General features: G+C 32.6%; 2 protein-coding genes across 2 annotated transcripts; one reads left to right on the top strand and one right to left on the bottom strand.

Annotated features, from left to right (window-relative positions):
- Positions 1 to 54: 54 nt before the first annotated feature.
- Positions 55 to 10,736, top strand: LOC138933990 (fatty acid synthase-like). The gene is made up of 8 exons (XM_070297340.1): positions 55 to 156; positions 926 to 1,027; positions 1,107 to 1,451; positions 1,883 to 5,061; positions 5,260 to 5,728; positions 6,811 to 7,153; positions 7,264 to 8,744; positions 9,169 to 10,736. Exons 2-8 carry the CDS (start codon positions 982 to 984, stop codon positions 9,552 to 9,554), a joined length of 6,249 nt encoding a protein of 2,082 aa, XP_070153441.1. The 5' UTR covers positions 55 to 156; positions 926 to 981; the 3' UTR covers positions 9,555 to 10,736.
- A 415-nt stretch (positions 10,737 to 11,151) lies between these two features.
- On the bottom strand, positions 11,152 to 15,031 carry Argrs (arginine--tRNA ligase-like protein). Its single transcript, XM_070305293.1, has 8 exons — positions 14,892 to 15,031; positions 14,615 to 14,773; positions 14,121 to 14,346; positions 13,598 to 14,022; positions 13,351 to 13,492; positions 12,996 to 13,258; positions 12,720 to 12,912; positions 11,152 to 12,643 (listed from the first exon to the last, which is right to left on the bottom strand). Exons 1-8 carry the CDS (start codon positions 14,952 to 14,954, stop codon positions 12,069 to 12,071), a joined length of 2,046 nt encoding a protein of 681 aa, XP_070161394.1. The 5' UTR covers positions 14,955 to 15,031; the 3' UTR covers positions 11,152 to 12,068.
- Between the last annotated feature and the right edge of the window lie 1,935 nt (positions 15,032 to 16,966).

The raw sequence follows: 16,966 nt of genomic DNA on the forward strand, positions 1-16,966 counted from the left end.
AAAGAAGACGAAGAATAGGCAAAAGAAAAAGGAGAGATAGAGATAGATAGATAGATAGATAGATAGATAGAGAGAGAGAGAGAGAGAGAGAGAGAGAGAGAGAGAGAGAGAAGATAGAGAAGAGAAAGAGGGAGAAAAAGAGACGAATAGAAAAAGGTATGTATATAAGTAAATAAATAAATAAATAAATAATATAACTAAATGTATGTAACGAAAACTATTACTCAGAAAAAAACCACCAAAAAAAAACTTTTTGAAGCCCCTAAAGTTAAAAAATTAAATAAGAAAGTCCTGCAGCAATATAGAACAAAAGGATATCTTTATTTGTGATTTTTGTCAATAGAATATATCCTTGTATTGTATTTTATTTATTTATTTATTTTATTTAACATGCCATACGAGAAGACCCATTTACGTAAAACATAGACTGAAAAAAATCAAAATCAAGTTAGATTAAAAATTAAAATTAAAATTAATATTAAGAAAATAAAAAAAAGATATATAATATTTTGATTAAAATAAATCTAGATTTTATAATTGCACGGTGTTTTATATGTTTTCAAATGGGTGCTCGGTTTTACTCTACCGATCCTCTGTTTTCCTTCAAAGTTTGCCGGTCTAATTTTTTAACATCCTATATATACATACATACATACATATATACATGAACGTTCCGGCCAGACTTTAAGATTTTATAAGAAAAATTTAATTCTGAACAAAAAATTTCTAATAACATAGGTCTATAAACATAAGAAAAATGTTTCCTCAAAAAGTTAGCGTCCAAATTGCAAAATAGTAAAAAACTTTTCTCTTCGGTTTTACCTACTCTTGCACACGATGGGTGGTGCGATTGACGTCGGATACCCCGTATATCTAATAATAAATCATATTATAATTTTAGCATTAGTTGATTTTGTCTTTACAGATAAAAAAAGTATTAGTCCGAAAAATAAAAATAGAAGCCAATTATTTAAAATCAAAATGGCTGCTCATTTTGAAGATGACATTGTCATAACAGGTATTTCAGGTAATTATACTGGTCTTCAGCAGCCACGATACAACCAATTAATTCGTTACAGGAATATGATGCATTGATATTTTTCTAGGTCGTCTGCCTGAATCCTCGAACATTGAAGAGTTTAAAGAGAATTTAATGAAAGGAACAGATATGGTAACCGAGAATGATCGCCGTTGGTCAACGGGCATCTACGAGGATCTGCCTAGATTCGGCAAAATAAAAAATCTTAGTAATTTTGACGCCTCTTTCTTCAGAGTGCATCCTAAACAGACACACGCCATGGATCCGCAGCTTCGTCTTATGTTAGAAGTGACATACGAGGCAATAATTGACGCTGGCATCAATCCATCAAACTTAAGAAAATCACGTACTGGCGTGTTTGTCGGTGTATCTTTTTCGGATGCAAATCATTTTTGGAAAACAGAATCAAACGGTTTCTATATTTCATAATTTTATCATTATAATTTCCGCCTAATAAAGTAATATTACAGTCACAAAAAAATTGTTAAAAATAGTCAAATTACTTTTTAAATATAAATATATTCAATATTTTACAAATATAAGAAATACTTGATATGTTAGAATTATGATTTCTTTATGAAACAAGACATAAAAATATAAAGAGATTTAGATAAAGATATAAGATTTTATTGGAAAAGAGATATAATTGATTAAAATATTATTTTTTCACAAATATACACAGTTTAAAAATTAGATTTACTTAATATATATATCTGCAAATCTACTTATTATTAACAAATTATAAATTTTTACTCCAAAAACGCTTTAAACTTTAGCCACATATATGTATCATATCTTTTCGGATTGAGTAAATTATATAGAATACTTATTGCCTGTTTGCAGAATACAGAGTGCTCGGATGTTTCAAATCAATGTTCGCCAACAGAATCTCTTATGCATTTGATTTTATTGGACCCAGTTACGCAATAGATACAGCTTGCTCCTCGTCCTTGACTGCTATGCATCAAGCAGTCGTCTCGATACGCACCGGCGAATGCGACTCTGCTATCGTCGGCGGATTAAATATAATACTCGATCCATCGAATACCATTCATTTTCATCAATTAAATATGCTGTCCAAAGACGGCAAGTGTAAGACATTTGACATCACGGCTAACGGTTATACGAGATCTGAAGCAGTGATCGCGATATATCTGCAGAAAACAATGGATGCACGCAGAATATACGCCAAGGTGATAAACACGGCAACAAATACGGACGGTTACAAACCAGAAGGTATTATGTACCCAAACAATGACATTCAGTACTTGATGTTGCGCGAGTTATATAATAAAGTGGGAATCGATCCCAGAAATGTGGTTTATGTAGAGGCGCATGGTACCGGTACTCAAGCTGGTGATTCTCAAGAAGTAGATGCCATCGATAGACTGTTCTGCAAAGACAGAAAGACACCGCTGTTGATTGGCTCGGTCAAGTCAAATATGGGACATGCGGAACCCGCTAGCGGACTGTGCTCGATCGCTAAGGTGTTGATTGCGATGGAAACCGGTATAATCCCCGCAAATCTGCACTTTACTGTTCCAAATCCGAGCATCCCAGCGCTAACCGAGGGACGTATTCATGTGATCGACAAAGCTACGCCATGGAACGGCGGTCTCGTTGGCATCAATTCGTTCGGTTTCGGCGGAACGAATTCGCACGTCATTTTGGAAAGCAATCCGAAAGCAAACATATCATCCATGACGAGTACTATTGAATCACTGCCAAAATTGGTCGTCGTATCGGGCCGCACAAAAGAAGCTGTGCATGTATTGCTAGACAAGGCAAACGAGCATCGACAAGATAACGAGTTTTTGTCTCTATTACGCGCGATACACAGTGATAACATATCGGGACATAACATTCGCGGCTACGAAATACTTGCTCATGACGGTACGCGCGAAATAGCCCAAGAGAATTATGATGAAAAACGCCCTATTTGGTTTGTATTTTCCGGCATGGGCACTCAATGGTCGGGCATGGGCCGCGAACTGCTCGGTATTGAAACATGCCATCGAAGTCTACGTCGATGCGCGGACATATTGAAAAGTCACGATATCGATCTAATGAATATTATAATGAATAGCACCAACGAGACATACGACATCGTAACAAATGCTTTCGTGTCGATTGTAGCCATCCAGATCGCTCTTATCGATATGCTGACATCCATAGGTATAAAACCAGATGGTATAGTTGGACATTCCATCGGCGAACTGAGTTGTTCCTATGCTGACGGAGCGTTTACGCTAGAACAAACTATTTTAGCAGCCTATTACAGAGGCAAATCGATCGTAGACTCTGACTTGGAACCAGGCAATATGGCAGCAGTCGGTTTGAACTGGGAAGAAGCCAAAAAAATATGTCCGTCCGATATTAGTTTAGCTTGTCACAATTCCGCGGATTCGGTCACTATTTCCGGCCCGTCCGAATCTCTACAGAAATTCGTAGAAGTGCTGAAGAGTAAGAATATCTTTGCCAAAACGGTCAAATGTTCCGACATCGCCTTTCATAGTAAATACCTTGCCCCGGCTGAGTCCAAGCTGCGCGCCTTGCTCGACATAATTATACCAAAACCGAAACGAAGATCTAGCAAATGGATTTCCAGTTCAATACCTAAAACCGCGTGGAATAGCTCACTTGCACAATTCAGCTCATCAGAGTATTTTGTAAATAATATGTTGTCACCCGTGCTCTTCAAAGAGGCAATCGCGCACATTCCGGATAATGCGATAACTATCGAAATCGCGCCGCATTGTCTGTTGCAGGCGATTTTACGCAGATCGCTACCATCGACGGTGATCAATGTCAGCCTTCAAAAGCAGAATCATTCAAACAATCTAATCTTTTTATTGTCTAATGTGGGAAAGATGTACATGGCCGGCGCGCAACCAGATATCCTTAAATTGTATCTGTCGGATACAGTAGTTAGTTTTCCCGTTGGTCGCGGAACACCAATGATCGGACCTCTAATCAAATGGGATCACTCTAATAAATGGGAAATACCTGTTTACAAGTACAAGTCAGAGGGATGGTCGAGAGAGCATATTGTGGAAATAAATCTATCGAGAGAAACGGATGCATATTTAGCGGGACACAAAATCGACGGTCGAGTTGTTCTTTCAGGCCCCCATCTCGCGCTCATGGTTTGGAAAACCTTCGCGAAATTACGCAACATTTATTTTGAGGGACTTCCGATAATCTTTGAGAACATGTGGTTCCAGCGCATTACCTTCCTGCCGGAAAAGAAAACGGTCAAATTATCGATAAAAATCTTCGAAGAAACAGGTGATTTTGTGGTCCGTGAACTCGATACAGTGATCTTCAGCGGAAACATACGCGCTGCCGAACCCAGTGAGAAAGATGAGCTGAATCTGCCTTTGCTACCGATACCGCCTACCGACAAAGAGCTTTTATTACCGTTGAGCACCGAAGATGTTTATAAAGAACTGAGAATGCGCGGATACGAATTCAGCGGTTTTTTTAAAGGAATAAAATCCATCGATAGTTTTTGCACTACAGGCGAGTTATTTTGGTTCAACGAATGGTCCTCGTATATAGATAATATGTTTCAGCTTAATCTTATAGCCAACGACCGAAAATTAGTGTATGGATCAAAGATTCGATATGTCGCGATTGACCCCGTTCTTCACAAACAATTAGTCGACAAGTTACCAAAAAATGGCGGGTTACCAGTATATCAAAACAAGAACGCTGATATTATTAAATCCGGCGGTATTCTAATCAAAGGTATAAAAACTACCGCATCTCAGCGACAGCAGATTCAAACTAAACCCAAGTACAAACGTTACACATTCGTGCCTTACGAAAATTCGTACAACCTAGATCTGGAAAACCAGACGAGAGGGAAGATCCACGCACTCACTGTACTGTTACAAATTATGTGCGAGAACTTAACGACATTTAAAATTAATGCCGTTGAAATTGCGAACAATCAAGCCTCTAGTAGCCTTTTGAGGCCATTTATACTAGATATTATGCATGATGAGCCTTTATTTACCGTAAATACTTATCACATATTTTTAATGCACATTGTGTCACTTCAGAAAGTAAATAGAAATAATTTCGATTAAAGATTCCGTAATTTGCAGATGAAAATCCCTTAATACAAAATTCTTTGAGCAAGTTCTATTTGATCGTAAATTTTTTTGCGTGATCGATTCTAAATGCATATGAACTTATTGTTTCTATTGTTTTAGATTAATCTACAGGAAGACGTCAGTTCCATCAATGATTACACGACTCGTTTTAATCAAATGAACGTGAAGGTTAAAGTTACGATGCTGGAAGCGAACGATGCAACCCCAGCTCAGAATGTCCATCTTTTCATAGCGGCGAACGTACTGTCTGGACAATCTTGCACTATTCTAAGAAATCTGGCTGCTAACTTAAGATTCAATTGCTTTATTCTTTTGGAGGAAACTACTATACCACTTAATTTAAAGAATGTACTAAAGGAAGCAAATCTGACGTTAGCTGGAAAGCAAATCGACTCCTTGGGAAAGATTTATCTCTTGTTAAAAAAGCGAAGGAAAGCAAGAGAACTGATCGTCGTATATATCACAGAAAAAAATTTCTCATGGTTGGAAAATGCAAAAACAGTGCTAAGAAACTTAGACAGCAAGAGTCAGGAAGTGCTTTTTGTATCCCAAGACGAAGAGTCACTTGGTACAACTTTAAAGAAAAAATTATATACAGACTCGCTTTTATACATAAGTATATATACTAAAAAAAAAAGGAACACTTTTCATACGTTAAAAATTGGGTTATTTTCAAATCGCTAAGGCCCGCTCTAATAAGTCGTATGTCGTTAGTGGTAAATAAATTGATCAATCCCCAGTCGATTATTTTGAGAATATTCTTGGAATAATCAACTATTGTTGATCAATTTGCTTACGACTAACGACTTACGATTTATTGCAGAACGGGTCTAAAACTTGGCGAGAAATCATTGTAGATAAAAAAATCATTTTGAAGCTTAATGTTTTCGAATTTTAACTATGCTATCAATAATATAAACAAAATTTTTTTATTTTCTCATTTCTAAAAAATACAGGTCCAGTTTGAAAATCGTATAGTTTGGCAAAAAAAGAATTGTAAAAAAATTTAAAAAAAAGAAATTTATAGACAAAATGTTGTACTTTGTGAAACTTAATTTACATAAAAAAAAAAAAAAAAAAAAAAAAAAAAAAAAAAAAAAAAAATCTTTTTATCGAGCTGCAGAATATCAAAAATACGTAATTTTGAGGAACAAAACAATGTATTTTTTTAAAGCACAAAACAAAAAAGATCAAAAAAATTTTTTCTCTTTTTTTTTAACAATATATAATAATTCTTTATATAATATTGTTACGTGAATTGATCTCGAACTATCAAACTCGCGCGACACACAACTAGCACTTACGAAGAAATACTCTTTATAAAATACCAGAAACTTTAATTATAGAACACATGGTAATGCACATGAAGCAATTAAAAAAAAACGAAGCTATCAGTAACACACTCGTAATTGTTAGAAATATTCGCACGTCGTTTTGAAAATAACCTTTTTTCTACCGCAACAAACGGCATAATTGCGGCACAGGAATATCATAGGGCCGTAGACTATAATTAAAAAACTCATTTTTCTCTTTTTCAATTTTTAAAAATATCTGTTTAGAAAATATCGATTCGATTTTTTTTTTTAATTTCGTTGGAATGTTTATTTAGCATATTATGTTTTATCAATTATCTTTACTTTTAATTTGCAGGTCTGATTGGATTTATAAACTCCATCCGGCACGAAACTACAAACGTACGTTACGTCTTCATTCAAGATAGTGACGCTCCCAAATTCGATTTATCCGCAGAGTTTTATATGAAGCAATTGGATAAAGAACTATCGGCTAATGTGTTAAGAGGAGGTCAATGGGGCAGCTATCGGTATTTGCAATTAGATTGCCACAATGACGTGCAAGTGGAGCACGCTTATGTAAATACACTGAAGACGGGAGATTTAAGTAGCTTGAAGTGGATTCAAAGCCCATTAGCGTATTGTCAGACGAAAAATATAAATACACTCTGCAGTGTGTACTACGCGTCGTTAAATTTCAAGTAAATTTTGATAAGAGCATTATTCGTCTCTCATTCAATTAATAATATGGACATAACATATTATCATATTGATAAATACAATTGATAAATAAATTTTGTGTTAACAATAGGGATGTTATGCTAGCGACCGGTAAACTATCAACAAACACCGTCTCATTATCAGGGTTGGAGAAGTATTTATTAGGACTCGAATTCTCCGGAAGAGACGCAAACGGCAATAGAGTGATGGGTATAGTTAAGACAATGGGATTGGCCACCACCGTGCTACCCGATACCGATTTTCTCTGGAAAGTACCCGACAAATGGACATTGGAACAGGCAGCAACAATACCGGTCGTTTACGCGACCAGTTACTATGCTTTATTCGTGCGAGGACAATTGAAAGCGAGCGAAAGCGTGTTGATTCACTCCGGTGCGAGCGGTGTCGGTCAAGCGGCAATCGCCATCGCGCTGCATGCCGGCTGCACAGTCTTTACTACCGTTAGCACGCTAGAGAAGCGGCTGTACCTCAAGAAAACATTTCCGCAATTGACCGACAAGCACATCGGTAATTCCCGAGATACGAGTTTCGAACAATTGATTCTTAACGAGACCCAGGGACGTGGAGTCGACGTGGTGCTAAATTCGCTCGCAGAAGAGAAATTGCATGCCAGCATACAATGCCTCGCGATTAATGGTCGATTCCTCGAAATCGGAAAATACAACATATTAAATGGTAACCTTATAGATATGTCGATATTTTTAAAGAACATCGCTTTCCATGGTATACAGTTAGAAACACTGTTTGAGGATTGCGCGGACAAGCGAGAAACGATTAGATTTGTTACGGAAGGAATGGAGAACGGCGTGGTGCGTCCGTTACCGACAAAGGTATTTCGGAAGGAATATCTCGAAGAGGGATTCAAATTTATGACGACGGGGAAACACATCGGCAAGATATTATTGAAAATTCGAGACGAGGAGCAGCAGAAGAATGTGTTGCCGATGCTAAAGACGGTGTCGGCCATACCGCGTACCTATATGAATCCGGAGAAATCATACGTGCTGATCGGCGGTCTCGGTGGATTCGGCCTAGAATTGGTTAATTGGATGATCGCCCGCGGTGCAAGATTCATCATTCTCGTGTCTCGTACCGGCATACGCACCGGTTACCAGGCATTCCGCGTGCGACATTGGCGTGAGAGCGGAATCAAAATCATTATCTCTACAGCAGATATCACGACGTTATCGGGTGCCGAACGTTTGATCGACGAAAGCAATCGACTGGCTCCGGTAGGCGGTATATTTAATTTGGCCGCTGTGTTACGTGACGGTTTCTTTGAGAGGCTGCAAGTAGCCGACTTCGAAATAGTAACCTTGCCAAAAATCAACGGTACAAGAAATCTGGATACGACGTCGAGAAAGTCCTGTCCGTCATTGGATCACTTTGTTATGTTTTCGTCTATATCGTCTGGCCATGGTAACCCGGGTCAATCCAATTACTGTCTTGCGAATTCAGCTATGGAAAGAATGATGGAGCAGAGACGTGCCGCTGGTTTGCCCGGTCTTGCTATTCAATGGGGTACTATCAAAGATGTCGGCTTATATGAGGGTGAGATTCACGTCTTTACTCTTTCCATGAAATTCAATGATGCTCAATCGTTTTTCGAATTTTATTGTCCTTTTTGATTTTAAGAATTTTATTAAAAAATGCTTTTATTTTGTCTTATAAAAAGTATCATTGTAATTATCTTGCACGATCTTTTAAAGAAGAAATCTATTTTATATTATATTATTTTAATATAATTTTATTAACAGGAACAGCGTTAAAAAATACTTGCACATTAACTATAAGTTTAAAATAAATGTTGTTTAAAAAGTTTTGTTTAAAATAATTACGAAGTAATATTATGTTATTAAAAAAATGTATAACAAATTAGAAAGCGTTTAAATATTGTATAAAATGTCCTCGCAAATCGTCAGAGTCGACAATAATCGTCGATATTATATATTATATGATACTATTATTTTTACAGATACAAAGAATAGAAACATCTATGCAACCGCTATTTTAAAGCAACATATAATCAGCTGTTTTGCAACCATGGACATTTTTCTTCAACAACCGTACCCGGTACTATTATCTACGGTGATAGCCGAGAAATCCGTTAATAACAGCGACAAAGTTGACTTCGACCAAATCATTCGCAATATCCTTGGTATTGAAAATGTCTGTTCGATAACTCCCGATGACAACTTCGAAAAGTTAGGTATCGATTCACTGGCTTATATGGAGATAAAACAGATTCTTGAAAGGGACTATAATATTATGTTATCGTTCCGAGAGATGCGTGCCTTGACTGTAAATGAAATGCGAGGTTTATTAGAAAGCGTTGTATCTCGCGATTTCTTGACAAGTTAGAAGAGAATGCAAGAAGGATCGCAAGTCTCTATACATACTTTTTAACTTAAATATTTTTCTTTTAAAACTTTTATTTCCGAGATAGCTTTCCAATGTGTGTGTAAATATAATGGTAATTACATGATTTTAAAAAATGGTGATGGTATGATAATAATATGGTAATGATATGATTTAAAAAAAAAAACCATTTAATAGTCATATGATTAATTAAATGATACTAAGCTTAATAAGCTTCATGCCTTTGGTATAGGTGGAACTTTCTTGAAATGGCTTTCAATCTTTATAACAAATAAAAATTCAAAAATTGTAAAATTCAGAAATTTTTTTTCTAGGAATATAGCGGTTTTCTCGAAGGTTCTTCGAGGATCTCATTTGGGTCCTTTATTCTTTAACATATTTATTAACGACTGAAAGCAAGCCGACGACTTAAAGATTTTCCGTCGAATCACTAATCTGTTAATGCCTCTTACCTACAGCTATCTATAGATCTTTTCTCCTTCCAGAAAAATATAAATTTTATTATGAATGCTGCATTCGAGAGACTTTTGGTTTTGTAAATCGATCGTGTAAATTTTTTCATAAATGTTAATTCTTTATAATTATTAAACTGTGAGTATAGGCTCTCAAGATCAATACTAATTAACATACAAATAGCAATTTTATTTAAGGCGCATATTTTATTTTAATTATAAATTAGACATTTGTCATATTTTAAACGAAACAAACATTTTGGCTCCTGCAGTAGCTAATCAAAAATTTTTCCATATTAGCAAAGAATTGATTCCAGCCGTTATAATCATCTGAAATAAAACAAAAAAACAAAAAAAACAAAAAGGTTCTTAATCTGTATGAGTGTAACTAAATTCGTGTGAACTAAATTCGAATTTTGCAACTTACAAAACTAATCAATTTTTTAGTAAAAAATGAAATTTTTTTTTGGATGCTGCTATTTTTTTGTTTTTCAATATTTTTTAATTTTAGTTAACGCAACAGTCACTCATACAGATTAAGAATCTTTTTGGTCTTTTTATTTCAGAGGACTATAATGACTGGAATCATGTTTGCCACGAACAACAATTTTCTTTTAGGTACTCTGGTTGGACTACTATAACTCTGAAACAAACAAATATTTTTGTTTAAAACAAATTTAATAATATACTTGAAATGTTATTTAATAAATATGCAAAGTTTAAAATTAATATGTTTTATACTTTTCTTTAAAAAAATTCCCAAAAATTGCCTTATTTTCAGAGCAAACTTTAGAAAGACTTTTTAAAAGATCGGGAATTCGAAAATAATACTTTTCTCAGAAGATTTAGATATGTATTTATACGATATTAAATTAAAAAACGATTAAAGCTCTCTTTTCTCTATTATTGTCTTTTTCACTTTCATTTTATTTAAAAATATTAATATAAAAAATATAACTACAGTATATCTCTCTTACATTAATTTCTACTTATAATTAGATAAGGAAAGAAATATTTTATTTAATTTTTGAATTTATATTGAATTGAAATTTATTTGAATAATATCGCATTCTTTGTATTAAAAAACATTTATTTTATTGCATATGCGTATAAATCCATAAACGATTGTATTCTTGATCTATAATTTATGGATATAGCATGGATATGAAACAAATAAAGATTTGACCGACAGTATCGAAAAATGGATATGGATTTCAATTCCTAAAAATGAATGTGATGGCGCTGTTGCACGGCATACAAAAGCTCATATATGAATCTCTCTTTTTCTTTCAGTATATATGAAGTATGATGAAATAACTGCAATTATGTGATGATGTAATATATTTCTATTGCCGATACAAAGATACAGACATTTGAAGAATGATTTATTATATATAATTTTCCTTGAAATATAGATGTTCATAGACAGTTGTTTTACACATCTGTTCCTTATAAACATTTGAAATAAATATTAAACATAGGATATAAAAACTAAAACTCCGATTAATTTACTAAACTTTTGCTAAATATACCAGTATACAAGAAATAAAACTAATATGTAGAAGTATCATACAATATATATAAAAGAAAATAAAAGTTCTAATACATTAAAATTCTTTCTTAATTAATAATATTATAAACTTTATATTAAATTTGAAAAAGTTACCGGTTTTATATATATATATATATATATATTCATTCTTTGAAAAATATTTTAAAATTATTTTATGCTTTTTATCTAATTAAATTAACCACATGTAGTATATATTCTCATCCTTTTACCTTGTTACCAACAAATTTTGAACTTAGAACAGCAAAGTATTTTTTCTAAAACAATTATAGCAGCTTCCATAAGAAAAATAAAAATGATGACATAAAAGAAAATTTAAAAAACTATATAATATTAATCTTTTAAGATTATAATTACAGATTTCAATATAAAAAGTACATTTTCATTCTCCGGAAAAAAAAAAAAAAATAACTTCTCTTTTACACTTTATGTAATCAAAAAGTAAAAGTACTTATTGTATTTGCTATCATCTTTTTACATTCGTGCAACAGGTTTTAAACCTAACAAAGCAAAGCATTTCTCTAAAACAATTGCAGTAGCTTCTGTAAGTAAAAGACGTCCCATATGTACGTGTATAATTTCTCCATCTTGATTCTTTATCACACAATAGCATTTATCATAAAATTCTGTAAATGCGCATGAAATCTCATAACAAAATTCGCATAACGAATGCAAATACATATGTTCACTAATATCAAGAACTATATCAGGAAACTTTAACAACACTTTGGCTAGTTTCCATTCTTTTTCGTGCTCCAATGAGATTGGAGTATCATGTACGTGTTTCCGCAATTCGTCTTGTGTGACTTTCGCTGTTCTAGCAATAGAACGAATTCGAGTTAGAGCATACAATAAATATACAGCTGTATTGCCTTTATCTTCTAACATTTTGTTAAATGAAAATACATATTCATGATTTCTGTTGTGTGACAAATCGGCATATTTTATGCAGCCATATGTTACGGATTCTTGAGCCGTTTTCAGTTCTTCTTCCGATAATACTTTATCGCGTTCTTTCTCTTTCAACTTTTGCAGTGTTCTCTTCAAACCTAAGAAAAATAACATAATAGTAAAATAAAATAAAAAATAATGATATCAAATTTGTAATTAAAAATGTTTTATTACCTTCATCTAATAGCTCGATAAGTTTTACAGTATCACCAGACCGTGTTTTAAATTTCTTCTTATTTTCCCCTAAGACTACGCCGAAACCAACATGATTCATTCTATGGAAACTCTTTAAGATACCTGCCTTTTTAGCACAACTTTCTAACATTTGAAAATGCAAAGACTGGCCAGCATCTGTCACATATATCAACTGTAAAATTATGAAGATTTTGTTATAGAGTAATCTATTGAGATTCTAGATAGTAACATGTTTCACATTTACATGATACTTGCCCAATCTGCCATTTCCTCTTCAATACGTTGTTTAAGAGCAGCTATGTCTGATGTATCATATGTAAAACCGCCATCAGATTTTACTATAGTTAAAGGTATTCCAACACCATGTTTCTCTCCCCACATCACCTTTCGTCCGTTATCTTCTTCTAACAAATTTCTTGATTCTAGCTCTTTGACTATTAATTCCATATGTTTTTGATAAAATGATTCACCTCTCTCTATTAATTTGATATCTAGTCGAGTATACACTTTCTCAAATTCTATATCAAACAGAGGAATAATTATTTTAAAATATGATCGTTTTCTTTCATAATCAAAATTATTGAATACAACTGATGTGAACTTTATTTACCTTGTCTAGATACATCACATATCATTTTCCATGCTTTTATTATATTGGGATCAAAAGCCTGTAATTTAACGACACATTCGTATGCGCGTTTCTTGAATTCTTCATCTGAGTCAAATCTGATCTTAGATTTTTTATAAAAGGCCTGTATACAGATATGCAAATATATAAATGATCAATACATGTTTCTAAAATAATTGTAACATTATCGCTAAAAATATTAAGCTCAAAAATATGATTATATAGTTACCTGAAGATCTTGAATTGCAGGAGCAACAGTAGAATAATTGGGAAACTTATCTTGAAGATGGGCTATTAACATACCAAACTGTGTACCCCAGTCACCTATGTGATTGAGTCTCAATACATTGTGTCCTAAATATTCTAGTAGATTTGAAATACTATCTCCAATTATAGTAGATCTTAAGTGTCCTACATGCATTTCCTTGGCAATGTTAGGACTGGAAAAATCCACAATTACCCTTTTCTTTTTGACATATGGTGGAGGAACTTCACCGATTTCCAGCCAATTGCTTAAAGTAAGTTGTCCAAATTTACGTTTTAAGTATATATTTATAAATCCTGTATGAGTTACTTCATATTTATCAACAAGAGGAGATTCTTCCAGCTTGGACATAATGTTGTTAGCCACATTGCGTGGAGGTATTTTATTATCTGCAATAATTATGTTTATAATATGTATATATCCTATGTATATGTATAATATAATTTGTATACATTTTATTGAATAAAATATTAAGAAATTTTTTTACCAAAACTACTCAATTGTTGTGCTAAAGGCATAGCACTATTACACTGATAATCTCCAAATTTGGAATTACTGCTGATAGTCACTATTATTGGTGGATTTAATACATCAGGATAAGCAGCAATGATAGCCTTCCGAAAGATTTCACGAAGAGTATTATTTATACTGATTACATTGTTTTGAGATGTGTTAGACATTGCTGATGCTTTATTTCTTTCTGATTCTATAGTCTAGGAAAAATAATTAGAAAAACGAATATATATTAGAAATAAAGTTTTAAATAGAAATTTTCTCAATTATAACGACATATAAAGTTTGGATAACTACTGTCAGAGACTGTGTTCCAGAAATCACTACCAGAAAGACAGACAGACAGAGACAGACAGAGACAGACAGAGAAAGAGAGAGAGAGAGAGAATACTGGATATTTATAATATACATTACGTTAACTATAGATTTCCAGTACTGGCAATGAATTTTGAAACTGTAAAAACTTACCCTTGTAAGTATTGCTATTCTATGCTTCAGCTTGATATTCTCTTGTTGCAATCTTTCAAACTCTTCCTTACTTACGTCGGAAACAATCTGCGAAGTATTATTCATGATATTCTGATACAACCATTCGATTTGTTGCTTTAAATGGACTATCTCTTTTTCCTGCAATATTGAATATGTACATAAGTTGTATAACCTCGCAGTGATCTGAATTAATCTGCGTAAATTTGTAACGGAATAACGTGGGGAATATTACAAATAAATTGATAAAAGTATTTACCGCTGCGGTTGCTCGTTCCTCAAATATTTGCCAATTCGATATTATTTGTTTAATTACAGACATTATTTCTTTAACTTTTATCGAGAAGCAACCACGTGTTTAGTTTAAACATAGATATATAGACTGGATTGAGCATTGTGAGATAGACAAACACGCACCCGCTGTAGAAAGACAGGTACTATATGGCAGGCCTATGTTTGTCTTTTTTCCTAGCATCTCATTGGTAACTTTCTATATGGAGAAAGACAAAATCACCAATGAGATGCAAGGAGAAGAGACAAAATAGGCCTCCCATATAGTATCTCTTTTTCTACAGTGAGCGCGCGTTTGTCTATCGCAACGCTCAGTCCATTCTATATGTCTATGGGTATCGCTGGCACAAAACATTTTGCGAATCAAAAGAAGAACATATATGATATATATGTTCTATGGAAGAACACGTACAATTTTTATAATTTTATTATTATTATATATTTAATTATTTTTTAATTTTATGAAGATAGTCCAATTAGCGGATGTCATTTTTGAATCAAATTCTTTAATCAATTAAAAATTTTTTCTTATATAACTAAAAAAAAATATCGAGATAAAAATCATTATTTATTTCAACTTTCAATTTTTTTCTATCACAGATTAATCAAATTCAAAATTAAAATTTTATTAAAGTCTATCCCATCAAAAATTAAAACTCCATATTTTGTTATTCATTTGGCTCTAAAATTTTGTTCGCGAAATATTTTTCGTTTCAGATATATATGTACATATATATTCTTTTTCTTTTTTTATATTTATCCAATATAATCTCTGAGGGGGGAGGGGGTGGTTATGTTGTTCATTTTGTTCTTAATCACTTCCCCTTTTGCATTTTGCTTTGCTATTATTTTATTTCCCGCGCATAAAATAAAAATGTTGCGCGCATGATTAATATAAAGGGAAAATTCTATCCGTGAGTAGAATAGTGTAGATTTGAATGACCAATCAGAGAAGAAGAAGCAAAGATCTTTTTGTCCCGATTGGTCAATTAAATGTCATTCACTCCATCCAATGGATAGGATGTCTGAACCTGAACGCACCCTAAAATGATCATAGTAAAGTTGGAACGAAATATATTGGAAGCGAGATCGGAGTCTAGAAGAGATATATAGAAATAAATTTAAAAAGTTTCTGGAAATAAAGATACGTAAGTACGCAAAATATATAATTTAATAGGATATTAATAAATTATTATCTATAATTGCAAATAATGAAAAAAATTTATATTATTTAATTTAATAATGAGACATTTGATTTTGAGACAAAAAGAAAGAGAAGGAAGGAAAAAAGAGGAAGAAAAAAATCTTATTCGTAAATTATATATATGAAAAATGCGGCGATAAACAGCAAAAATGTATTAAAAATACGATACCGTGTTTTATATCAATCATTTATTTTCTCCATACAAATTATAAACATGTTTTTCAAATACTGTACATATATACTGAGTTCTATTATACTTTTAAACCTCTAATTTTAATGATATATCATTTTATTTATTTTCATTTACTCGTTAAAACAACTACTTTGATCCTCATTTCGTTTCATTTATGATAATATACAGGTAGATCTTATTTCCTTTTTTTCCTCCAATCAATATTTTTTTATTCATCTTTACGATCAAGCTCAATTCTTTGATATGGCAGTTCCAGGATATGAATAAATTGAAGAATTCCAAATTTAAAAGCTGCAATTCCTCTAATTTGCCGAATTAGTTAACTGAATTGTGTATTTGTTGCAGTTGATACTTTTATAGAGATAAAAGAAATAAATTTAATAAGAGAAATATGTGCAGTTTAAAATATAATTACGATTTTATATTGCTTTTTCATTATATTTAACAACAAAAATGTTAAGAAACACAAAATATTTTTAATTATAAATTGTTAGATACATGTATTTACTCATCCATATATATAATTTTTTAATTATAATAAAATTATAAAAAATATATTTCATAGCATAAGAAATATATAAATATATATATTTACTCATCCATTTATATAACTTTTTGATTATAATAAAATTATAAAAAATATATT

The sequence above is a fragment of the Polyergus mexicanus genome, unplaced genomic scaffold (genome assembly GCF_030449975.1).
Source record: "Polyergus mexicanus isolate NDT 795.1 unplaced genomic scaffold, iyPolMexi1.0 SCAF_1, whole genome shotgun sequence".
Taxonomy (NCBI): Eukaryota; Metazoa; Arthropoda; class Insecta; order Hymenoptera; family Formicidae; genus Polyergus; species Polyergus mexicanus.